General features: G+C 38.3%; 2 protein-coding genes across 2 annotated transcripts; one reads left to right on the top strand and one right to left on the bottom strand.

The window, feature by feature from the left end:
• Positions 1 to 289: 289 nt before the first annotated feature.
• Positions 290 to 9,546, bottom strand: LOC128217449 (receptor-type guanylate cyclase gcy-5-like). The gene is made up of 16 exons (XM_052924604.1): positions 9,502 to 9,546; positions 8,608 to 8,731; positions 7,817 to 7,979; positions 7,425 to 7,536; positions 6,244 to 6,353; positions 5,525 to 5,642; positions 5,151 to 5,291; positions 4,652 to 4,864; positions 4,241 to 4,440; positions 3,921 to 4,107; positions 3,381 to 3,486; positions 2,848 to 2,985; positions 2,482 to 2,580; positions 1,518 to 1,609; positions 1,110 to 1,237; positions 290 to 350 (listed from the first exon to the last, which is right to left on the bottom strand). The coding sequence occupies exons 1-16, from the start codon at positions 9,544 to 9,546 to the stop codon at positions 290 to 292; spliced, it is 2,037 nt and encodes a 678-aa protein (XP_052780564.1).
• Positions 9,547 to 13,374: 3,828 nt separating this feature from the next.
• On the top strand, positions 13,375 to 23,024 carry LOC128217448 (solute carrier family 26 member 6-like). The gene is made up of 18 exons (XM_052924603.1): positions 13,375 to 13,538; positions 13,811 to 13,971; positions 14,411 to 14,521; positions 14,796 to 15,037; positions 15,281 to 15,445; positions 15,700 to 15,861; positions 16,067 to 16,149; positions 16,374 to 16,521; positions 17,050 to 17,163; positions 17,963 to 18,040; positions 18,261 to 18,356; positions 19,835 to 19,941; positions 20,073 to 20,142; positions 20,505 to 20,711; positions 20,987 to 21,193; positions 21,419 to 21,473; positions 21,909 to 22,030; positions 22,291 to 23,024. Exons 1-18 carry the CDS (start codon positions 13,375 to 13,377, stop codon positions 22,690 to 22,692), a joined length of 2,694 nt encoding a protein of 897 aa, XP_052780563.1. The 3' UTR covers positions 22,693 to 23,024.
• Positions 23,025 to 26,688: the final 3,664 nt, after the last annotated feature.

Here is a 26,688-nt window from a genome sequence, read left to right as displayed (position 1 = left end):
TTGTTCGTAAATAAGTACCACAATTTGCATGGAATTTTACAGACAAGAAAACACACCAAATGTGGGCTAGTATATCAGAAGGGGGAAGTGTAATAAAACTCTTAAAATCAAATCGTTAAGCAACAAAAAAGTTGTTGAATGTCGAGTTTAACTTGTTATAACTACGCCACTGAAAATAAATGAAATAACAAAGCATTTCGTAATGATGAGAAATCTCAATCATGCGTAAACTGAGGAACGCATAAATCGTGTCACGTGGCAGATGACGCGCGTGGAATGTGGACACGTGTCACGCTATTGTCAGGTCATCAGCCCCCTCTTTCGGATCGTTGACAGGTGAGTCGGGTGGTCTGAAAGTTGAGAAGCGAACATGTGAGAGAAAAATCAATTAATAGTTTATTTATGACACCCAATTTTAAACCACTTTCTTATCAGTCATCAATCACTATGACATCGCCAGTGCCACTTTGTCCACCTGTCACCTAGACGATAACGGTTTTGCCGCTCATTTGGTTTATTCTTTTCAAGCTTTTATCATACAAAACTTATAAAGGTTCTATTATATTTAATTTAAGAGTAATTCATTAATATGCAAGCACCAGTTTCCTTCCCTTGAGGTTTTACTTTATAGGCCAATGGACTATATTATGTCCGTGGTTACATGACTACGAAATGACTGCCCACGCAGCGTATATGTTTCTGCAGGTCCATAACTCATATTTATTTCTTCATATTTTTTCTGTTAAAAAGTAATAATAATTCAAACATTATACAGTTAACGTTCACAGAAATTCATGAAATAAACCAATTGTGGATTTAAGTAAGAAAACGGAAATGATATTTGTTTTAACATAGATATCAATCTGAAAAAATAATGATTTTTACCTCCATGGAACCCCGAAAAATTCATGAGTTTTTTTTGTAAAATAACAACACAAGTCCTTATAGTAAATATTTGTTTGTTATTATTTAAAATTACTTTATTTAAATGGTCAATAACACACAGCTCATCATGGTATTTATATAATTCATTTTTGAACTTTAAGGACAGAAAGACACAGGCATGCATGTGCATCGTATACATTTGATGCCAATCAACTCTTTCATACACAGGCTTGCTGGTAATGTCGGTCTCCATGGCCAAGTAGTCCAAATCCAAGGGAGCGAACCCCTCCTTGCTCACCAGCCAGAACGTTCGCACGATGCCCTTAAACGCCATCATCAGGTCGTGGTCACCCTGTTTGGACAAACAGGAAATACTTTAAAGAAATCAAGCATCAACTTGTTTATGATAATCAACTAATTTAATTGCCGAAACACTCAAATTTATATTTGTTCACATACGCAATGGCTTATAGGACCACTCTCCCTTTTTCTTCGCAAACAGAAGGTCTCCAAAGAGGAACATTTTAAATGTATTCCACAGCATGACACTACAGACGGACCCACACAAAAAAACATCACACGGATCCTACGGAGGAACTGTGCTGACCGACGGATCCCACAGAGAAAATTACCTTTTCGGCAAAGTCTTCCCGCTCCTGGACGACGAAGCCTCCCAGCTCGGTAAGGATGTTGGCCGTCGTGTCGCTCAGGTGGATCTTACTCGCTGAAATCATAACATGGTTCATATATACAGTGCTTATCAGCCATCAAATGCAATACTTTAACGGGGATAAACAGCCATAACATGGGATGTATAAACGGGTATCATTAGTCCTACCATGAAATATATGAACGGGGCGTGTTCAGAGTCATACCATGGTATATATACATTCCATGGGATATATATGCATGGGGCTTACCAATGATAATAAGGGGTATATACACTTATTAGCCATGCCGTGGGATATATATGGGTCTCATCAGCTATACCATGGGATATATATGCACAGGGCTTACCAATGATACTGATAATAGGTGCATATATGCACCGGGCTAATCAATATCTTCAAATTTATTATAAAAAAAAACCGCAAACGCCATGTTCACAGTATATTGAGCAGCCATGTTCGGTTAGTTCATGATCTATATCCAATTGTGTATTTGTTATCTTTCGGATTTATGTAAACTGTTGATTTTACCGGTAGTCTGACAGACTGATACTTCCCTTTTATTATTCTAAATTCAAAATGATAAACATTCTTCATTTATTGTGTTGGGAATCTTTTTTTTTTATTAAAACTATTAATTCTGGAAAATCATCCAAAGTTCTCAATATAAGTATCATTTTAAAGTTATCCTTAATAAATAAAATTACAAATACAAATCAGGTTAATTTGAACTGTCAATACTTATTGATAGATATGTATTTTTGTATCAAAGTATGTTATTTTTGTCACGTAGAAATGCAACATCATAACGGCGAAAATATCCTATTTCAGAGTTCTGTCAAAGCAGATGGAAAATAATCAATAGATAAAGGATGCAATATACCACGGTATTAGTTAGAATTTCACCGGTGTATATTCAGGTACGTACGTTTGCCGAGTGCCTCCATTTTCGAGGCGACGTTGACGGCTTCCCCGAACACGCAGTAGTGCGGCATCTTGGTTCCCACCACACCAGCTACCACGGAACCTGGTCCAGAGATACGTTTAGGGTTGGGATACAGGTGGATTAATATAGGCATCAAACAACTTGAAAAAGAAATCAGCCTTTTTTTCAAATGAAAACTTCTTAGTAAGGTCGGGGCGGGACATATTTTCATTAATTAACAAAAACAGTGCTCGAAAAGTAACCATATATATGGTCAAGTGGTAACCAGGCCATTTAACAAACTGTAATTAACAATAAACTCAGAATGAACAAATGAAGGAACAGAACTAATCCCTGTAATCTACGTACCACTGTGACAGCCAATACGAAGCTTGACGTATGTTCCGGGTATGTGGGGAATCTCCATACGGTGCACGTGCTCCAGGATGTCGATGGACAGAGAGGCGATCTCGGACGCATGCAGCTTCCCGTTTGGGTTGGGCACACCTGGGGAAGACTGGCACTTGTTATGTATCGCAAACATTTATTCTAATGTAATATTCCGATAAACAAGATGCCATTTACCAATGAGGACACGCACATATCGCACTGTGACGAAGACGAAACAGAAAATTTAAGAGACAACAACGCACACGGAACATCAATTCTGTACCAAGAGAAAGATTTAAAAGAGTATATTTGTTTAATTTGATTAACGATCTACCGAACTTTTTGATAATTACTGACACAGTTCTTTCTTCATGACTAATAATGTAAAATATTTACTAGAATACCCCGTAATACACCCTGTTGCAATATATGACTCCAGAATGACCATATGAAGTACATAATTATGTTACTAGATTGACCGTTGAACACCCTCAAGTTACACAGTGCCATACCAGAGACAACGAGATAGGCGTCCCCGATAGTCTCCACCTTGTAGACGTCATACATCTCTATCCGGTCATCTAGGCACGAGTAGATCATGTTTAACATCTCCACAATCTGCAAGAATAGATATAAGCATGTATTCGACGGATAATGGTACAGAAGCAAACACTGTGGCGCCGGCAGTCATAATAAAGAAAAGTTTCAGGAAATTATTGCTATAATTTTGTACTGCATAAAGCCCTATTTCATAAAATAGTCTGCCATCCCAACACCTACAATTAAGTAGTTTCTAATTTGACCAATTAAACAAGATAAACAACATCTTGATTAACGGCATGTTAAGCCTTTTAATACAATACGTTTTGAATCAGAAAGTTAAGCGGTAAGATTAATTGATATTGTGCAACAACCGAAATTGGTAAGGTACTCTTTTCGGAATATTTTTTTTCGTGAATCAAGAGAAAGACAAATGTATGTCTGTGCCCTAACCGTAACTGACGATAGCGTGCCACCTTCCACTACCCGTAACTGACGATAGCGGCACCTACCTGTAGTGGGGAGCTGCGTGAGGAGATCTGTGTGAAGCCCACGATGTCGGAGAACATGATGGTGGCGTGCACAAACTCCTCTGTCGTTACTTCCTGGTTCTGCTTCAGCTGCTCCGCAACCTGCTTAGGCAACATCTGATACAGCAGCGTGTCCGTCCGTTTCTTCTCCTTCGATAGCGCTTTTGTTCTGGAGAGGAGAAGGCAGGTTAGCATCAACTGGACATGCATCATTTTATATGTGTAATTCCTAGGAATCTGACATTTTCATTGAAGATCTGCCATAAGTGAAGATGTTAACGAAGATAATTCCACCATCCTACCTGTCAGCGATGTGAATAGAGCACCTCTGGATCTCGACTGTGAGGCTGTAGACGGCGTAGATGATGATGGGACACAGGATGAGCACAGCTGAGAAGATGATGCAGATGATGATGATGTTGGTCAGGTCCGTCTTCTGTCGGGCCTCCAGCAGTCCATCGATAGTCAGGGCTAGTGACACCTGGGCTTCTTTGATTATATCCTGTACGGTAGCAAATCGGATTGCTGAATAATTTTTAATTCTGTTGATATTTATCGCTGTTCAAATTTCTTGTTGTAAGGTAATAGTCAAAGAGATTGTTAATTAACGTAGTGTAGCTACGCAGGGTAATAACTGGCCATATATGTTTCAGACCATTTGAACTGTTCATGATAAGTAAAGCATTTGGCGACACATCTAGCGTCATGTTTACCTGGAAATATGTCATGTTTTCGAACCAGTACTTGGCCTCGTCCAGGGACCCGACCGTGTTGTCGTCTGCCCCGGTGTTGCGCGAGCGGATCTCCGCGCGCTTGTTCTTGATTGTCTGCATAATTTCCGGGTTGTCTTTGATTTTCGCGTCATATATCTCCTTGGCGATTTGGGAATATTGCCGCGCAGCCGCAAATGAGGCATTAGATGTGTCCTGAAAATTGACGAAAACAACCATAGCTACGCAATGACGTAGTGTGTCCTCTCCGTTAACGTGATTTCTCGAAAATCTTAATTTGTACTATCATTTCCACATGATAATTATACAACTTTATAATAATTGTCTCACAAAGGGACTGACCGTGATGACGCTGGCAGTGGTCATTAACAGGCTAATGTCATTTAATAGTGACGATCGTCATGACATTCACAGCAGAGAATACCACAACAAAACATCATGACTATACTCATCATTATTTCGTCACAATCATCTGGTGTACCTGACTTTCCACGAAGTAGAGGTACTCCTCCCTGGTGGGGAACTCCCCGAGGGTATAGAAGATGACACCCATGGCCCGTTCCCGTCCCAGGTACTCGGAGGCCACCAGCAGCTCCTGGTACGCCACAAACGCCTTCCACACCTGCGGAAATATAGAGTTGTCGTTTAATATACATGTACTAACCTTTGTTTATTATATGAATACTTTTAACACATCCTGTTATAAGGCATATGTACTTGCTTGTGTGTGTTGTGTGATATAACTGTAGTTTGACATGTGTACGTCTGTATGAGTGATATTAAATACGGTAGTTCGGCATGTATACTTGTGTATGTGTGCTTTAGCTATAGTTCTGTATGTGTATCGATACTCGCCTTTTCGGCCCTAGCCTCCGTAATGGACTTGTAGAACCACTTGATGAAGACCTCAATCCACTCGGAGTACGTCATTAGCTCGTCGTGGAACGTCACCTGCAGCGTGTCCAGCTCGTACCTGCGGTAGGGACAGCAATCATGACTTAAGCCCTTTATGGTTCCGTGACTGGTGTATCACGTAATATAAAATCGATGATTTTGTAATTTGTTTTATTACGTTTTATTGTCTTGAATATGTCCATAAAAATTAATTATTTGGAGGCACAAACGATAGCTTGAAATGATCAGTCTCTGTTTGGGGATGTTCAGTGAGAATTATGTGTAGGGAAACATTGTCGAGGTCGACTAACAGCGGCTTGTCCAGTTCTTGAAATTTGAAAAATCGCTATGTCATATAGTCCAAGATATGCCAAAGAACTTTCGTACGTTTAAAAGTAATGCGAATGGTGTTACGGTAACATAGCTTGGATCCGTAACGCTCATACCCATTAATCAGAGCATTCTCATTTTTTCGGGCATCGATCTCGGCCAAAGACATGTGTGCAATTATCAAAGAAACCGTTTGCTGTCGCTTTTTATGTCTTTACATATGCCTGTTGTGGACCTTGAGGAAGGTCTCACACGAGCCGGGGACTTTGTACCTGCTACTTTTCCGCCATGACAGAATGTTAAGCTAATGACTTAAGTATAAGAATGTCCCAGAAATGTCGTCTGTTTACCTGTGCCTGTTGAGCGTCTTGAGAAAGGTCTCACTAGAGTCGAACTCTGAACGCGTGCTGCTAAGGGAGGACGGCCAATACGGCAGCGTCTGTACAGCCTCGTCCGTGTCCTGGGATAGAATAATCAAAACCCGTTAAAAATCGTACCGAGAACAATGATTTGTGCCAAATAGGACAATGAATGTTGTCATCGAGATCAATTATTAATGCCAATGAGGTCAATGATAAATGCCAATGAGAACAATGCTTTATGCCAAGGAGGACAATGATTTATGCCAATAAGAACAATGCTTAATGCCAATGAGGACAATGCTTTATGCACATGAGAACAATGATTTATGCCAATGAGAACAATGATTTATGCCAAGGAGGACAATGATTTATGCCAATAAGAACAATGATTTATGACAATTAGGACAATGCTTTATGCCAATGAGGACAATGATTTATGCCAATGAGGACAATGCTTTTTGTCAAGGAGGACGATGATTTATGCCAATGAGAACAATGAGTTATGCCAATGAGGACAATGATTTATGCCAATGAGGTCAATGATAAATGCCAATGAGAACAATGCTTTATGTCAAGGAGGACGATGATTTATGCCAATGAGAACAATGAGTTATGCCAATGAGGACAATGCTTTATACCAAAGAGGACAATGATTTGTGCCAATGAGAACAATGTTTAATGCCAATGAGAACGCTGTTTTATGCTAATGAGGACAATGAGTTATGCCAAAGAGAACAATGCGTTATGTCAATGAGAACAATGCTTTATGCTAATGAGGACAATGATTTATGCCAATGAGAACAGTGTTTTATGAACAATGTTTTATGCCAATGAGGACAATGTTTTATGCCAATGAGGACAATGTTTTATGCCAATGACAACACTATTTTATGTCAATGAGGACAAAGCTTTATGCCAATGAGGACAATGATTAATATAAAGTTATAAACGAGAACAATGTTTAATGCAAAGAGGAAAATGAATCAAGCAAACATGTACAATATTTAATGCCAGCGAGGACCATAATTGAAATTGAAGCCAACGAGAACAATGTTTAATGCCAATCACGAAAACAATAAATGAAGACTAGTTAACAAATTTGTGAGCCATTTTAAGATATAAAACAACCAACACCTATAATATTGCCATGGCGTGTCTCGCAGTGTTACCTGGTAACGTTCAAGGAGGAAACCCTTGGTTTCCGGCCTGATGGAGCTCAAGTAGAGGGCGCTGCCGTCCCGCTCTCGCTGCAGGGCCCGGATCATGTATGCCATGTCCAAACTGGAGGGTCAAATAAAGAGTGATTACATACATTCCATAACTATCATTCTCCGCTTTTACGATGAACAGTCTGGTAAAATGACACTTTTTGCATGTTTGCCAACACTTACTTAAAAAATTACAGTCACCAGGCTCTGTTAAAATTGCACCAGACAGTTATAGGATAGGTCATACTGGAGTACCAGGCATAATTATAATATTTTTTGAAAAGATAGAAAACGTTGGATTAAACAAAACACTAAGAACATCTAGAAGAGTACAGTATTGACAATTAACCTACCTGAAGAGTAGGGTAGATCTAATGGAGTTTGAGTAGAGGTAATTGTTGAGAGTGGTTCCGAAAGAGTTTCCGGTTAGGCCGACCAAGATGAGGACGGGGATGAGGATGATGGCCAACATCTTGATCATCTGATTCCGCTGGCCTGCGGTCGTGATCGGGTCACCTGTGAAATAGGTTGGGTGGGGTAAAGGTAGAAGTTATGGACTTATCGACTTGCTTGTCGAAGTAAATCATCATCATGATTATTATCCATGGGTGTAGTGTTCCATTGTCGGACGTATAATGTACAGTTTTTATTAAAGTCATAACTGACAGAGTAAAATGCTTTTAAACACTTTTGTACAGTACTTAAAGTATTTAAAACGATATCGCCCATCTTTGAGCAGATCTAGCGAAATAAATATGCGCGACAGTGTGATTAGCAATTATAATAAACACAATCGTGTAATATTTGCAGTTGCACAGGATGCGAAGAACTGTGGAATGTATGACTTTTAAACAGTAGACGGAATTAAAAGATAGCTGATTATCTGCAATTGTTATTCTGTAACTGCCTTCTACAAAGTTTTTTAACTGCAGTCTGGTGAAAGAAGCAACACAATGTTAAATATCGAAATGAGCACGACACATTTCTCTACAAATGAACAGTTGGTCAAGCGGTACAAATTGTAATTCCTAGTATACCAGACACAGTTTACTATAATTATATACATTTTGTACAAGGAACTTGCGTATAGAAGCGGTATTTGTTATATAGAAGCAGACTTTTCACTTTGAAAGCAGGTGCGTACCTCTGCATGCGTTCTGGCACCTGTTGCCGGTGTTGTTGACGGAAAGCATGTTCATAATGGCGGCGTCGAGCTGGGACGGCGTCATGGATGCCGTCGAGCCGGAAATGGACGCCTGCAGACCAACCTGCTATAGAAATGTATGCATCTGTACAGTTATGTTCATATGAACGCGGGCTTCTGGACTGGCTCTACCGCTGGGTGAGAAGTATAGTACATACTTGTCTTCACTTTCACGCTTTCTACTCCTAGTATTTCGAACATTATAAAGTGCTTGCCCAATTTAGCACACTATTTTAGGTATCACACCACTATTGGGCATCATTTCAAACTATGATCAGCTTGATAATTTCTTAATGTGTATCATTCTCTGGATTCGAAAACAAAAAGGCTCAAAATATAGTTTTAATGAATTACCATGTGTAACTCATTTGATTTTAATGATCAAAACCAAAAAAGCATATGAATTTTGAACAGATGAAACACGATTACCGATATGTGTGAGCTTTTTCAACTGGAGATTTTGTGCACACGTAGGTAATAATTTAAAGAAACAACACTTTATAAAGGCTAATATTTGTACACAAATTAGATGCTTTTTTGTTTTGATCATAATGTAACATGAGTTAAACATGATAATGCATTAAAAATATTTAAATCAAGCTATAATGTTTGCCTATAAATAATTCGGATTTTGTAAATGGACCGTGAAGTTTTAAACAATATAATGTTGTAAAATGAGTTAGTTATTGACAAATCATCCTTTTGATTTTCATTTCCCAGAAACGGTTTATAAAGTCAATGAATATATCTTCAGAAAAGAAAATGCATTATATTATTGAGTACTAGCATACTATTAATTCCGAATCGTCTATGTTAATAGTATAATCGTCGTACCTTTGCAGGATGAATGGTCCCCTTGCTTTTACTCCACCACGGCATTTTGGAGGACTTTAAATGACCACTAGATGACCACTAGATGACCACTAGATGAACACCAACCAACTAAAGGTGATTTGTCGAGGCAACTGTGATTGTAAGGACAAACTCTTGAACTCTGAAATGTACAGTTACATGCTATGGTATGCTTTGAATTAAAAAACAAAACAATAACAACTCCGTCTTCTGCAAACATGCCAGGATGAGGTTGAAATCGGAACCTTATGTAAGACAACAGCATACTGTTTTATATATAAAAAAACAATGACATACTTTACTGGAATCTCCTGACTGAAATTGTATCCATGCTTCACATAAGATATGTCTAAAATAGTAATTTACTCAATCTACCCATTCTCGAAGAAGTCTTGTAATTTCCGACCATTTTAACCAAGACATTAGCATCCATGTTTGTGCTAAAATCACCATGGTAACGGACAATTGTGAGTTATTAGCATCTTATTATCATCCCTAAAATCGGCCTATTTGCACCTTTTTGAAAAAATCAATGCCTTCCTTAACGCCATTTAACATGTCAGTGCCTGAAAGAGTTATAGAATGAAAGTTTACCAATTTTATTGTACAATCTGCACATATAATACATGTGGTACGAGGTTTACAACAAATGAACACACTATTAATAAAGTTCAAGCTGTGTTAGTACTAAAGAACCGCCCCCCCCCCCCCCCCCCCCACAAACCAAAACAACAACAGTATTATTTATCTTGTTGAGTTAACTTAGACTTATACTATAAATATATTTGTACAATTATGTAACGATTTATAGCAAAATTGATGTAATTGCTAATTAGCCTGGTGTATTTCTAAAATAATCCAGTATACTCTTTAAAAACTTCGCTATATTTATCAATTGATTTTCATTGATTTTCATTGATTTTCATCATCATCATCATCATCATCATCATCGTCGTCGTCGTCGTCGTCGTCGTCGTCGTCGTCATCATCATGTGGTTACATTTTGTTGGTTTTCGAAACAATATGTATGTGCGATAAATCCTTTGAACGAAAAATCGTTTTCGTTTTATGTGGCCTATTTTACAACAATAACAGTAAAAACACATTGAAAAATAGCTCACGAACTACCGAATATCGTGTATGTATGTAATGTCTGAAATGTACATTAATTTCTTTCTTAAACATTGTTTTGAGTATGTATATGATCAGTTTGGAAGATTGCAATATTAAACAAAGAATAGTGCAAGCTAAAGTGTCCAGTACTCAAAAATGTTTGAGGACTAGTGTACAATTATGTGAATGTTGGAGGCCTGGTGTACAATTATGTGAATGTTGGAGGACTGGTGTACAATTATGTGAATGTTGGGGCCTGGTGTACAATTATGCGAATGTTGGAGGTCTGGTGTACAATTATGTGAATGTTGGAGGCCTAGTGTACAATTATGTGAATGTTTGAGGACTGGTGTACAATTATGTGAATAATGGAAGCCTAGTGTACAATTATGTGAATGTTGGAGGAGTGGTGTACAATTATGTGAATGTTGGGGCCTGGTGTACAACAATGTGAATGTTGGAGGACTGGTGTACAATTATGTGAATGTTTGTGGGCTGATGTACAATTATGTGTATGTTGGAGGCCTGGTGTACCATTTTGTGAATGTTTGAGGCCTGGTCTACAATTATGTGAATGTTGGAGGCAAGGTGTACAATTATGTGAATGTTTTTGACCTGGTGTACAATTATGTGAATGTTGGGGCCTGGTGTACAATTATGTTAATGTTAGTGGCCTGGTGTACAATTATGTAAATGTTGGGGCCTGGTATACAATTATGTGAATGTTGGAGTCCTGGTGTACAATTATATGAATGTTTGTGGCCTGGTGTACAATTATGTGAATGTTTGTGACCTGGTGTACAATTATGTGAATATTGGGGCATGGTGTACAATTATGTTAATGTTAGTGGCCTGGTGTACAATTATGTGAATGTTGGAGGCCTGGTGTACACTTATGTAAATGTTGGAGGCCCGGTGTACAATTATATGAATGTTTGTGGCCTGGTGTACAATTATGTGAATGTTTGAGGACTGGTGTACACTAATGTGAATGTTGGAGGCCTGGTGTACAATTATGTGAATGTTGGAGGCCTGGTGTACACTTATGTGAATGTTGGTGGCCCGGTGTACAATTATGTGAATGTTGCAGGCCTTGTGCACAATTATGTGAATGTTGGAGGCCTAGTGTACAATTATATGAATGTTGGAGGCCTGGTGTACAATTATGTGAATGTTGGAGGCCTGGTGTACAATTATGTGAATGTTGGAGACCTGGTGTACACTTATGTGAATGTTGGAGGCCCGGTGTACAATTATGTGAATGTTGGAGGCCTTGTGCACAATTATGTGAATGTTGGAGGCCTAGTGTACAATTATGTGAATGTTGGAGGCCCGGTGTACACTTATGTGTATGTTGGAGGCCCGATGTACAATTATGTGAATGTTTGAGACCTAGTGTGCAATTATGTGAATGTTGGAGGCCCGGTATACAATTATGTGAATGTTGGAGGCCCGGTGTACAATTATGTGAATGTTGGAGGCCTGGTGTACAATAAGGTGAATGTTGGAGGCATTTATAAGCACTTCATTTTGTTTATACATTATGATTGATTTTGAAAGTTGTTATACCGAAAGTATTTATATATAATACATGTTTATATTATATGTATCTCATAGGCTGTAAGCTTGTAGTAAATAAAAATTCTCCTTTTTTATTAGAAACTCGACGTCTTTGTCTAAGGATATTGCAAAACGGAATAGTTCATGTTCGATTTCAGTTAAAATAAAGTAAATAAACCCCAAACAAACTGTAATATCTGAATGTATATTGTAGTTGTCTTTTTGGACATAGTTTTATCAATCAGCGATACTCCTTCAAATTATACCAACATTACAAGGGGCACATGCATCAACATTTAACATTATTGCCAATGGCCGAACGAACTGACAAGCTTAATAATAAATCGTACCATGATCGGATATCTTAAGTGATTGCCATTTATGCCCTGGACATTTGAAGAATTTACGACCTAACGCGGCTAAATATTGAATTTGTTGTTGCTTGAAACGATAACAAATTTACGTTCACATCCAACAAAAAGAAAGCCGCAAAAGTGAGTTTTGGCATTTTGCTGTAGGCAATTAAAACAATAAAAACTTATTGGTGATTTGTAACGATCATCGATTATGTGATGTGAAATTGATAGGTCCCGTCAATCACTGGCACTGTCACATGGTTCAAACAATTGATATCTTGTCAAAATTCACACTTCATTTGGCAAAATAGACTGCTGTATATTTGAGGATTTCATTTCAATTGGATGCTTTGTGTTTCGAAGAACACGCTAACACAACAATCGCGAATATTTATTTTAAGTGATTAAACACATATTAATATTAACTGGTATTTTACGAGAAGTATACTTTATTCATTTATTAAATAGAGTTTTAATCGCAGATAATAAGATGGTGATTTTTATGTTCTTTATCTGGATACGACATACGTTTACATACCTCCTCACGGCGCTCGAATACCTCGTGCAGTCAGCAGAAGGCTGGGCATCTGAAACCGGAAACTCAGAACTGTGACCATCAGAGCTTTTGCAATTGAAAAGACATCGTGGAAGTGAGAACAAGGACAGGTTACTTAAAAATCAACGAATAAAAACTGTTGACCTCATAATGACATTTTGAATGTGTTTACATTATGATTAGTATATGGATTGTTTGAAAAAATAAATGCATATAATTATATACCATTTTTAAAAACGTATTTGGACAAATAACTCGTGTTCGGTTACCATGGCGAGCATCAATCGCGAACTACGGGAGCAGCTGCTATCCAAGACGAAGAAGCGGCGGTACCGAGTGGCCATGTTGGACGCCTCCCAGCAGCGGATACGCGCAGGCATCGAAAACACCCTAAACATAAAACACCACACGAAATCCGTCCTTCAAGAAACCAGGTTTGTTTGCGATGGAACTAAATGAATAACTAGATTTTGTATTGCAAGTGTTATACACGAACTTAGATGATATAAAGTTTAAATTGTAGTTCTTTAACTCAAACGGCCCAACTTTCATTTTCTGTAAGATTTATATTCACAAATTGAACCTGTGGTCTAGCTACGGTTCGAACTGACAATTATGTCACTGTTTTAGTTTTGTTAAAGTGATGCTCAAATTCGGTTTGTTATTTTAAATTTTGAAGATGAATTTTAAATCATATTTTTTTCAGAAAATGTTGCCCAAAAGTGAACTGCAACCGCGCGTGTTGCAGCAAGGTAATGCACGAGATGTTCCCCTTTATCCGCATCATGCGACGGTACAGTATAAGGAAGAACCTGCTTCAGGACGTCGTTGCCGGGCTCACCGTCGGCATCATGCATATTCCTCAAGGTAAGTAATATCACCTCCACCAGGTTATTGTTAGAGTTTACAACGTATGTCACGATACAATTTTATATCATGCTTCGTTGAGAAATTATAAAGCTTAATTGATTTAAGTTCCGTGGTTGCCGACGATGGGTTGTATTAAAACATACGCAAAAACATACCTATCATATTATTCCCCCCAGCCCGAATTAGTTCAAGATTGAAATAATAATTAAATTTTGTTAGAATGAAAATCTGTTATTTGGCAACGTTTTATGAATGCCAATAATGCCATGATAAAAACAAAATTATCATATAAGCTGTAATTAAGAAACAATAATAGCACTTTTTTTTACTTATGTTTGCTTGTACGGTATGTTGTATGAGTTGTCATCAGCCTAGCCTTGTTATATTGAACGCTAGATATAACGATCATTCACCCCACTCTCCCCTCGTGTTACAGGTATGGCCTACGGATTCCTGGCCCAGCTGCCGCCCATCTATGGCCTGTACACGTCCTTCTTCCCCGTCCTTCTCTACTTCTTCTTCGGCTCCTCCAGGCACGTCTCCATCGGTAAGTGCGCATCCCTGTATCATATGTTAACGTATGACTTCTGATACTTCAAGTGCTATATATAAAAAACACCACCGACTCTTTCTCAAAAGTAGATTGATTACGAAACCAAACCGATACAGCCATACATCACTCAGTCGAGACTGAAACGTCAGCTGAGTGTTTTTGTTGTTAGAACATACAAACAATAGATTGACAAACTTGGCTTTTGAATAATGAGCAAACACTTGATTCTATGTATAAGCGATATTGCATCTATCTATTTCTACGCCAGGTACGTTCGCCGTAATCAGCCTCATGGTGGGTCAGGTGGTCAACAAGGGGTATCAAAGTCACGTGGGTCTGAAAGTCCTAAACGAGGGAAACTCCACACTCGCGCCTATGTTGCTGGGTAACGGTAGCACACTGATCCCACCCAACCCACAAATCGAGCCCCTCGTACGGACGGACGGGTACGCGAATCCCATCAAACTGGGCTTCGCGCTGTCCTTGACATTTGTAGTTGGAGTCGTTCAGGTGAGATTACTTACACATACTAGGAGGTAAATACAGTAAATAAATAATTGATAACGAAATTTTCTTTACAAAATGACTTCGTGAATGAATAAAATTAAATAAACTAAGGAATGAATCTATCTGCAATTCCATTGGCTAAATAAGTAGAGTTGTATTCTAATATATTTAACATTTATTACATTGGAAATGAATGATCAGTTTTTATTGGGCTGCAGTATTACAGCTTTATAAATTTATCTGCAGCTGCTGATGGGCGTCACACGGCTGGGCTTCCTGGCCTCCTTTATGTCGGACCCCTTCATCTCCGGCTTTACGACGGGGGCGGCGGTGCACGTGTTCTCTAGCCAAATCAAGCATGCGTTCGGCGTCAACGTCCACACCTACCACGGACCACTGTCTCTAATCTACGTGTGTAACTGTATAACCTTTAACAGCTTATAGAACGAGTATTTTCTTTTTGACAACTATCACAGTATACATGCATTCTTGAAAGTTTCCAATACGTATTACATTTTCTTAGGAATCTTTTACATACATATATACGTACATGAGAATATAAAATAAATCTTAATATGTCTCTAACTAAATTTGCTAGTATTAGGGGTTTTTAAGATAATGATATGATCTGATATTATTTGGTAAAATATTCCTCCATATTTCAGTTTTACCGCGAGTTTTTCCTGAACATCCATACGACGAACATGGTGACGTTCACAGCGTCTGCCACGTGCATCCTGTTACTCGTGCTTATCAAGGAGGGCATCAACAACAACAAGGAGTGCAAGCCACACCTCCTCATGCCCGTGCCCATAGAGCTCGTTGTTGTGAGTGACATTTTCTCTGATATTCCATTATATCCACCCTTGCAATGTTGGAAAATGATAATCTTAGACGCATTGGTATTCACAATATGCAAGACATTTACTTTCGGATTTCTGACATCAAACATGAATAATAAAAGATTTTTTACAATATAATCACCTATTATATAAACAAAATGAAAGGAATATATATTTTTGTTGTCTGCAGATCATGGTCAGCACAATCGTGTCTTACTACACAAAACTGGACACAAAGTTTGGCGTTACTGTGGTCGGCGACATCCCTTCTGGGTAAGAGTTGTACGCCGGTGCTGTACCCTTAGAAACATTAAACAGTTGTACCATTGGCATTGGTCATTTCTCAACAGAGACAGATTAATTTCACGTTTTATTTACGATTTGTCTCCGTTTCATAATGTTCAGTACATATTTTACTCGTTTAAGGCGTTATGATATATGCAATAAAACACAAAGATTTCAGTTCTAATAACGAGTGATGAATTGCGCACTTGCAGGCTGCCCGTGCCGACGGTGCATCATTTCCGGTACATCCCGGAAGTGCTTGGGGACGGACTAACGATCGGGTTTATAGCATTTGCAATTTCCTTCTCCATGGCCAAGATCCTCGCGGATAAACACGGTTACAGGGTTAATGCCAACCAGGTACGGCCGGATGCTTTGTTCCATATAATGTATCACATAGATGTATAAGCGAAATATTCTGATAAACATGATATTATGGCGTTTGTTTCCACATATAACTTATTTAAACCTCATGCTGATATAAGCGGATGAAGCCAGCGGAGTCGCCCAGTCTATACAACATGTGCAATTGTAATACAAGGATGTGGTTTTAACAGTTATATCAAATAATAGAAGTCTCAAATATTGGCATACATAGCACGTTCTTACTATCTATCTATCTAACTGCCATTAATGTCAAACCCCTACTGGGGACCTAGACATTTGCGCGTCAAAATGCAAGAATGTTCATGTCCATGTCCATGTGGATATTTATTGATAATGCCATTTTGTCATTGAAATCCTGATCCCTCGGACTGGTGAAGGGTTATGATAGCTGTGAACAATACACACTTTGATTTTGTATTTTAACGATAAAAATGTTTTCTCGCTTTAATGTTTTGTATGCTTCTCACCCATAATGCTGACATGAATTTCTCCGATGTTAAGGAATTGGTGGCGAGCGGCGTGTGTAACTTTGTCAGCTCGTTTTTCTCTGCCTACTGTTCCGCCGCCTCGCTCTCGCGATCCCTCGTGCAGGACACCGCAGGCGGAAAGACCCAGGTATTCCTGTCGTTTAATGCCTGGACTCATGCATAGCCATCGTTTGCTATAGCTCGCGGCTTATGAAGCTGTCAATTGAAGGATGGTTGGCGCGAGTTATGGAAAACGATGGTTGTGTTGATTGAGACAGTATACTACTGACACTGCTGTACATTTTTAAACTTTGATTGTAGGAAATGCTTGCCTTTGGCATCTGTAACGTTGTCGGGTCGGTGATGAACTCGATGGTGTGTGTGGGATCACTCCTGGACAGTGCCGTTCAGGAGGAAGTCGGGGGGAAAACTCAGGTGTGTGCGCATGTGCGAAACCAGGAGGAACATCTGATTGGTCACTTCATCGAATTTTCAACGATTTTGCTTTCTTTTGGCTCTCTTACTATTTTTTTTGTTAACTTTTTACACTCGATTCTGGCTTAATAAAAACAATCCAAACCAAATCATTTAAAATCATTCAAAAGTTCAGTGACCAATCACGCCTCGAGCATCAGCACGTGCGTCCACATGTGGAACCCACGCCCACCGCCCACCGTGCCCGCCTCGTAAGGGAGCCAAAGGACTCGCATTATATCTCTTATCATATTTACCATAGAATTATAATACGTTTACTAGTATACACATTAAATTTTTTCTTTCACCAGGCTGCGGACTTACATCCGTAACACTAAAACATATTTAAAATTTATTATAAATCCTTAAGCTTAGTAATTCTTAAGTATTCTAAAAATGTGTAAGTAGTAGTAATTCCCACGTGCATGACTAATGCTAGCATATTATAACCCCCTACCCTCCTATCATGCCAGGTTGTGGGTCTGGTCTCGTCCACTGTGGTGCTGGTCGTGCTGCTCTACATAGGGCCGTTGTTCGAGTCTCTACCAGAGGTATAGCTTTCACATAGTCGTATACATTTGAATGTTATCATCGTTTTTACTCTTCCACTGCAACTGACAGTCACACTGTACATATAATTTCAGAATGCTCTCCATCATTATTATGTTATCTTAATGCTAAAGATGGGATTATAGCCTTTGCAGTGTCTTGTAAAACTGTTGAATATCATAATATTTTTATGTATTTTAACTCATTCTCTGTCATTTCCAGTGTATCCTGGCGAGTATCGTGATAGTTACACTGAAGGGCATGTTTCTCCAGTTCAGGGAAATCAAGCGACTCTGGCGGCTCTCCAAAAAGGACCTCGTAAGTGTCAACCATCTAAGCCTCCAGGTTCTGGGAGCGATTCCTAAATTCATGCCCCTGAAGATACTGCTTACAAACGGTATCAGAGTGACTAACTAGTGTCTGATGGCCATATTGCATAACTGTAATATTGACACCCTCATAGGGGCCTCAATGTTTGGCATCGTCGGAATCCTCAATAGGAGCATTATTGTCTAACTGCAATTCGGAACCATAGGGGGCTCAATGCCTAGATTCACCACATACCTACCCCCATGTAAGGGTTTCATTGCCTAGCTGTATCATCTAAATAGGGGCCTCAATAGGGGCCTTATTGCCCAGTAGTATATATCGTCGGAACGCTTCATATAAGCTTTATTACCTGACTGTATCATCGGCGCTCTTAATAGGGGCCTAATTGCATAGTTGTACCATCGGCGCCATTAGTAGGGGCATCATTTTCTATATGTAAAGGTTTTAGCCAGGCTAGAAAGGGAAAGGGTGCTGCTGAAAAGGGACAGGGCGTTATGGGAATAGGTCATTGTCTTGGTTTGTGAAAACTTAGAACATTATGAAATTTATATATTTGTTTTTAGAAATTGTGTTTACTTTAAATATAAATTTCATCTCCCATATACTTATATCAAGTTATTCTATGAACAGACAATACAACTGGCACATTTTTGAACGCTTGATATGCGTGGAAGATGTATAACCTGTCATTGACAACACATTTTTCTATGTTGTTCACCCACAAATATTGACTGATTTTACACAATTTTCGCCGTTTATTCCTTGTTGGAAAAGAACCACAACCAATATGCTGCTTTGAGACTCGGGCATTTCTGTATTTTCTAAAATAGAAAGTGAACAATGCAGATACTGTCCATACATTTAAAAATTGAATTCCATCGTTTAAAAAAACATGTAGGTACTGGTACTTGAATGGCTATTGATTTATACTTCAATATGTCAATGGATTTTGCTTTCTATATTAGAGTTCTGGTGACTGTGAAATATTAATAAGTCATAACATTTTAATGAAGCTACCCGACTTCATCATGAGTATCATGTAACAGCGGGCTCGACGAGGCGTTTTGTATATATATGAATAATTGAGTGGTCAAACTGCACGTGGGATCCCCAGGGTACTTTAAACGCTATGTTCTAAACCAGCACACATAAAGACACGTTGATTTCACAATTAGTTATAGGCTCACTAGATTTGAAACATGTTTAAATATATGGAGTTTTAGTTTTTGAAAAAGAGTTATTAAAGGTTTTTTTTCACAATGAGCGCCGGGTGTACTATGTCGTGCGCTCTAGAACATGGACTGTCAATACAGTCAAACAGGAACTGGCATGGATGATAACGAGGTACATGTAGATATCGTATTGTATTGAAACGAACATAGTGACCGACATGATCTAGTTATATATGCCAGTATGCTACAAAAAGACGACGTTAATAATTATGTATACCACACCCTTGTTTGCAGGCTGTGTGGTTGGTGACGTTTACGGCAGTGGTCGTGCTGGACGTGGCCCTGGGACTTCTCATAGGCATCGTCTTCTCTCTCTACTTTGTTCTCAGACACTCGCAGAAGTAAGCATGAACCGGATCTGTATTTGCGTTGGTAGTAACACCTTTAGAAACAGCAGTCTCCCGATTGATTATTGCCCTAGGAAGATTTCTGTTCAATAGAATAAATGTATGTATTTCTTCCGTCTTGACAGACCCCAGATGAGCCAGTTGGGGCAGTTCCCGGGGACCGGCGCATACAAGGACAAGACAACCAATAAACAGGTCATTATCAATGTCATGCTGTTATGTCATGAGCGTCAATACATGCAAATAAAAAAAAAATGTTACGACAACATATCGCAAATTCAGTTGAATTCTTTGCTACCTACAGAAATCGAACTAAAACTTTAACTTTACATTAGCATAGTGTAAACTTTTCAGCAATTGTTAAAAATCTCATTAAATCCTACGACACGTTCGTTGATAAGAAGCCCACACATTCTCCTTTGTTTGAGCATACAGAAACACTCTAATGATGTATCCCAAGTCGTTAACTTTGGTTACGTTCACACAGTTAACTGTTTGTATAAAGAGATACCCTGATTCAATAAGTTGTTTCTGATGGCAATGACCCATTTGTATAGGTAGTTGAAGTTCCCGGAATGAAGATCTTCCGGTTCGAGACGTCAATCTACTTCGCCAACGCCGAGCATTTCCGTGATCGCCTGTACGAGAAGACCGGTCTCATCCCCCGAAAGTTGCTCAAGCGGAAACGCCGGGCCATGCACGAGACACTCGTGCGGAGGAGGCAGGAACTCGAGCAGGTTGAGTTGGAGAGAAAAAGCAAAGCGGTATGTTTTAAACTTTAAATTAAACATTTGGAAATAAGCGGTTACACCACATACTGGTGTCATTGTTCTACAAACACGTTCAGTTCAAACGATTTGGCCTTACAGCACACGGTATGATATTGACCATTATAAATTCATTCACATTATACAGGATACAACCTCTCTTCTACATATACGCGACTTAACCAATGTCACAACATAAAACTAATTATTTTACAGGGTCAGTATCGTAGAATTATGTAAGTCTTTATCTAATATGACGATTAACCTTCCAGGCACGTGCCCTGGGGCGGCAGTACAGCTTGGGGGCGGTGACACCGCGGCCGGTTGACACATACGAGGAGCAGTTGAAGGAGGCGGCGGAACACCGGCTCGTGCTGAACAGATTCGCCAAGGCGTGGCAGCCCCCCATCAATATCCTTATTATCGACCTCTCCGTCGTCAACTATGTTGACACCGTCGCCGTTCGGATGATGTCTGATGTGAGTCACCTCGCATACAGAGATCACTTACAATTAAACAAACCCTTTTGAGGAAATGTTATAATTATTAAGTGAGGTAACTCTTTCTCATAATCGTGGGTTCAGTTGTCCGCCATTTTTTATTTGGCGCCTTTTTTTACCTTTTCTTTAGTTTTTATCCGGTTCGGACGTTTGTTTTTATATGCGCGTGTATGCCTGAAATTACTAATGTGACATCTTTTTCAGGTTGTAAAAGACTACAAAAACGTTGGCATCAAAGTATTTTTAGCAGGATGTAAACGTAAGTTTAACTTTTATTTGTGCTACAATTTATAAACAAAAGCAATGTTCGAAACAACTTTTTTACTAAATGAGCAAAACCTTTCAGGGAATGTAAATATTTTATGAGAAATCGAATGATATTATTATGTAAAACGTTTACATTAAAGGTAAAGAGAAAATGTTTTTTCATCCATAGTTTTGTGATTGTGTGCAACCCTTGTATCTTAAAATAGTTCTGCACATACAAATTGGAAACTATACCAACTTGTCAGTTGAAGTACTACTGTATCCGTGTGTGATAGCGCGTCGCGGTACAGTTTTCAACCAGCAACAACCACGCACACACCCTTATGTTCTTACAGGGGTTGAAAACAATTGAAATAAGATACATACAATATGATATATAAAAATTACGATAAACATGATTTATATATGTCTGTTTGTATACTTCTAGCGGACGTACGGATGATGCTGAGGAACGCTGAGTTCTACAAGTCCGTAGATTACACGTGCCTGTTTTTTACCGTGCACGAGGCGGTGATTATTGGCCAGGAAATCGTCGATGAGGAATTCAAGGTACTGTTAACTTTTTAGTGAATAAATGGCATAGACAACAACAAGAAACACAACAACAATAATAATTATAACAACAACAACAACAAAAACAGCAACAACGTATTATAATGAGTTTAGCATCTACGTCGAGATATTTTGAATAATAATGTTTTCACCCCTATTTTATTGTAACCGAGTAACGGCGAACGTTGCGTATGTGGATATGCAAATTTTCTTCACTTAGCCACACATTTAATTGGACCATATATTTCCTTACACAGAGACAGTTTCCACCAAAGGACCACGTCAGACTTATGGTTGAACTCAACAACAGTAATCCTGACAAACCATTGGATGACGATGAAGATAACTTCAACGACGATGACGAGGATGACGAAGAGGCAGAACAGGCGAAGAATAAAGATCAATCTGAGTTAAATGACGTTAAATCTGACGACGAAGAGTTGTGGTTTGATACAAGTGATTTTGATTATGAGCTCAAAGAAGTTCGCCACGAGACAGTTGGGTTGCTAAGCAACGCCGGAGCAGCAGGGTCCTCCTCTGATGTGAAGAAAGTGGTTACTTTTAAGAGAGAGGGATCGCTAATTAATGACGATGACTTCGATATGGTGAATCTTAAAGACAACGAAAAACCAAATAAAAGTGCTCGTAGTATGTATTAGATAAATAACAGAGAGTGCAAATTACTTAATCTGTAATGGCAGTGCGGTGTTCATGTTTCTGATAACCCTCAATGATTAACGGTACAATAGCCGGTAATGGTGGTAAATGTGGAGCGGTTTTGTACAAAAGCCTGTGTGTCCCGATTCCATCAACATGGATGTATGATATTTCATGATTTAAATTATGCTTACACAGACCATTGTGTGTATGTATGTGTGTGTGTAATGATATCGCTGTTTTGTCTATGTGAAACATTACTGTACATATCCGATGTGTTTGAAATATTTCCGATTTATATTAAAACTATTTCCCGAATTGTAATAAAACTATAAATGCGGATAGACTAGTGTTTTAATGTTATACCTATAATATTGCAGTGTAAATAGTATGCTATAAGTTAGCTATTTACGCGTTACAGTATTAAGGTATATACGGTTTAAGTATCTGTAAACGGACATGTATAGAACACAACACAACACAACATGATACAACAGAACAGATAGTTTATTATGACTTGTACATGGAAAATTGTATTCGTCACCACATATGTAAACACAAACATGGTGAATGTATAGGTAACACAACACATGGAATATATTATAGTACATTTTTTAAGTGCAGTGATTGTTCCGTTGACCATTGCTTTATTAAAAGCAGGAAAATTATTGTTCATGTTTTGCCTACTTAATATTTAACATAATCTTCAATTGTTGCTGTTCAATCAACGCTAGGAGAGGGATGGTAACAGAAAGACAATAAGCACAAATGTATAAAAATAGTCAAAGGGCAAAAGCTCTGAAAATACCATACGATACCTCAAAAACTTACGGAGTTATGGCGAGAAGTAAAACAAATCAGTCTATAACAATCAAAGGGCAATCACTCTCAAAATAATATACACAAAACAATGTTTCTTATGCATAGCACTTCTCCTCAACACAGCCAATATGTGTATGAAGTTTGAAGTCAATACTTCAAAAACATATGGAGTCATGGAGCAGTAGACTAGTCCCAATGTTCCAGGACGGACGGACGGACGGACGGACGGACGGACAGACGAAAGGGACAAGACGATTCCTTCATAGCCCTCACCAACAGGCTTTGGTATCTTTCCGCAATGGCGGTACCGTATGGAGGCCGTTTGTAACCAATCATTTGTCACTGTGTAACAGTTAATATTTCAAAATGTATGCAATACGGAAGTACTGAGCCTACAACAGCACATATATCTCCAACACCAACTAAAACAATAACAATAATTCTTACATTCCACATCTTAACTTTAAGCAAAAACAAACTCAGAGGTAGAGGTCCGGGATTCACTATATTTATAGACTATAAACCTAACACAACGACGCATATAATAACAATCGAACAAGCAAACAACTACGTTGTCCTCTCCTAGAACTAACAGAAACGCAAACAGCACCAACATAATCAAAGATTCTTTATAACTAGAATATATACTCATACATGTATATCAACAAATTATATCTGCAACACTGACAATAGCAAAGTGCGGTATATGAGACTCAGATGTAAATAAATAGTACTTTTTTGTTTAAATATTCATGCAGTTTCTGACCAGTGACGAATGTGATTTCATGGCACATAAAAAACCGGCTTCGATCACAAATTTCTCAGGAGCTGTGACATATATGTTCGAAATGTGTGACAAATGAGGTCTTATTTTTCCAGTTGTGCAGAATAGGATCTTATTTTTTCCAGTTGGGAAGAATATGATCTGGGAAGGTTTTAGGACTGCAATTATTGCTAAAATTTCCAAACGGATTGCACGGGAATTTCCATTTATCGTAAGGTAGGAGTTGTCATCCCGTTGACGAATGTGAATTATGTAAAGTGATATTGATATGTATCACACATCAGCATGTGCATATTTGCATACTATCTGATTTGTACAGGTCTGTTCCGTCTTCGCAATATTAAGATGGTTAGCTACTGCATGTTCTTAAATTTTGGTTAAATTTATGCTCTCATCAATCGGCAATTTTCTTTACGGCATCACATGAAAATAAACATAAATATTTGTTTAGTATAAAAAACAAATTGACTTCAAATATTTCATCTCCATGCAAACTAAATAATACACACTATCATTGACACATGTCTTATTTTGATAAACAAGTTAGTCCTAGTTACTGCGAAGAGACTTTCATCCGATTTATACACTGTCATCATAAAAAAATTCGCGCTGTCAAGGCCCAAACGAAAATGCTCACTGAGAGCAATGGCATGCCTCTGCCAAAATTTGACATGAAGTTTACACAGCACACCGCGAACTATGTCGCATTTGCCCATATAACGAAATCCTGCACTAGCAAACACTGAGATACATATACTTATTTCACTCAATTTTGCTCTTCTAGCATATCCTGGAAAGATATTCAATAATTTATTTTCGGTCTTAGATAATGACACTGTGACACACATTTTGCCTATTAACTAAAGAGCATGACCTAATTACAAGGTCTTATCAGCGACACACCTTATAACGTATTTGGAAAGATCATGACCTAACTACAAGGTCTTATCAGCGACACACCCTATAACGTTTTTGTAAAGATCATGACCTAATTACAAGGTATTATAAGCGTCACACCTTATAACGTACTTGTAAAGATCATGACCTAATTACAAGGTCTTATCAGCGACACACCTTTTAACGTATTTGTAAAGAGCATGACCTAATTACAAGGTTATATCAGCGACCCACCTTATAACGTTTTTTAAGACCATGACCTAATTACAAGGTCTTATCAGCGACACACCTTATAACGTATTTGTAAAGATCTTGACCTAATAACAATGTCTAATCGTTGACACACCTTATAACGTGTTTGTAAAGATCATGACCTAACTACAAGTTTTTGTAAAGATCATGACCTAACTACAAGGTCTTATCAGCGACACACTTTATAACGTATTTGGAAAGATCATGACCTAATTACAAGGTCTTATCAGCGACACACCTCATAACGTATTTGTAAAGATCATGACCTAATTACAAGGTATTATAAGCGACACACCTTATGACGTATTTGTAAAGATCATGACCTAATTACAAGGTCTTATCAGCGACACACCTTTTAACGTATTTGTAAAGAGCATGACCTAATTACAAGGTTATATCAGCGACCCACCTTATAACGTTTTTTAAGACCATGACCTAATTACAAGGTCTTATCAGCGACACACCTTATAACGTATTTGTAAAGATCTTGACCTAATTACAATGTTTAATCATTGACACACCTTATAACGTTTTTGTAAAAATCATGACCTAATTACAAGGTCTTATCAGCGACACACCTTATAACGTGTTTGTTAAGATCATGACCTAATTACAAGGTCTTATCAGCGACACACCTTATAACGTTTTTGTAAAGATCATGACCTAATTACAAGGTATTATAAGCGACACACCTTATAACGTATTTGTAAAGATCATGACCAAATTACAAGTTCTTATCAGCGACACACCTTTTAACGTTTTTGTAAAGATCATGACCTAATTACAAGGTCTTAACATTGTCTCACCTTATAACGTGTTTGTTAATCATGACCTAATTACATGGTATTATGAGCGAAACACCTTATAACGTGTTTGTTAAGATCATGACCTAATTACAAGGTCTTATCAGCGACACACCTTATAACGTGTTTGTAAATCATGACCTAATTGCATGGTGTTATGAGCGAAACACCTTATAACGTGTTTGTAAAGATCATGACCTAATTACAAGGTCTTATCAGCGACACACCTTATAACGTGTTTGTAAATCATGACCTTATTACATGGTGTTATGAGCGAAACACCTTATAACGTGTTTGTAAAGATCATGACCTAATTACAAGGTCTTATCAGTAACACAGCTTATAACGTATTTGTAAAGATCATAACCTAATTACAATGTCTTATCAGCGTCACACCTTATAACGCATATGTAAAGATCATAACCTAATTACAAGGTCTT

The sequence above is a fragment of the Mya arenaria genome, chromosome 14, assembly GCF_026914265.1.
Source record: "Mya arenaria isolate MELC-2E11 chromosome 14, ASM2691426v1".
NCBI classification, from domain to species: Eukaryota; Metazoa; Mollusca; class Bivalvia; order Myida; family Myidae; genus Mya; species Mya arenaria.
Note: the sequence above shows the minus strand (reverse complement) of the source record. Positions and strands in the feature narration are given on the sequence as shown.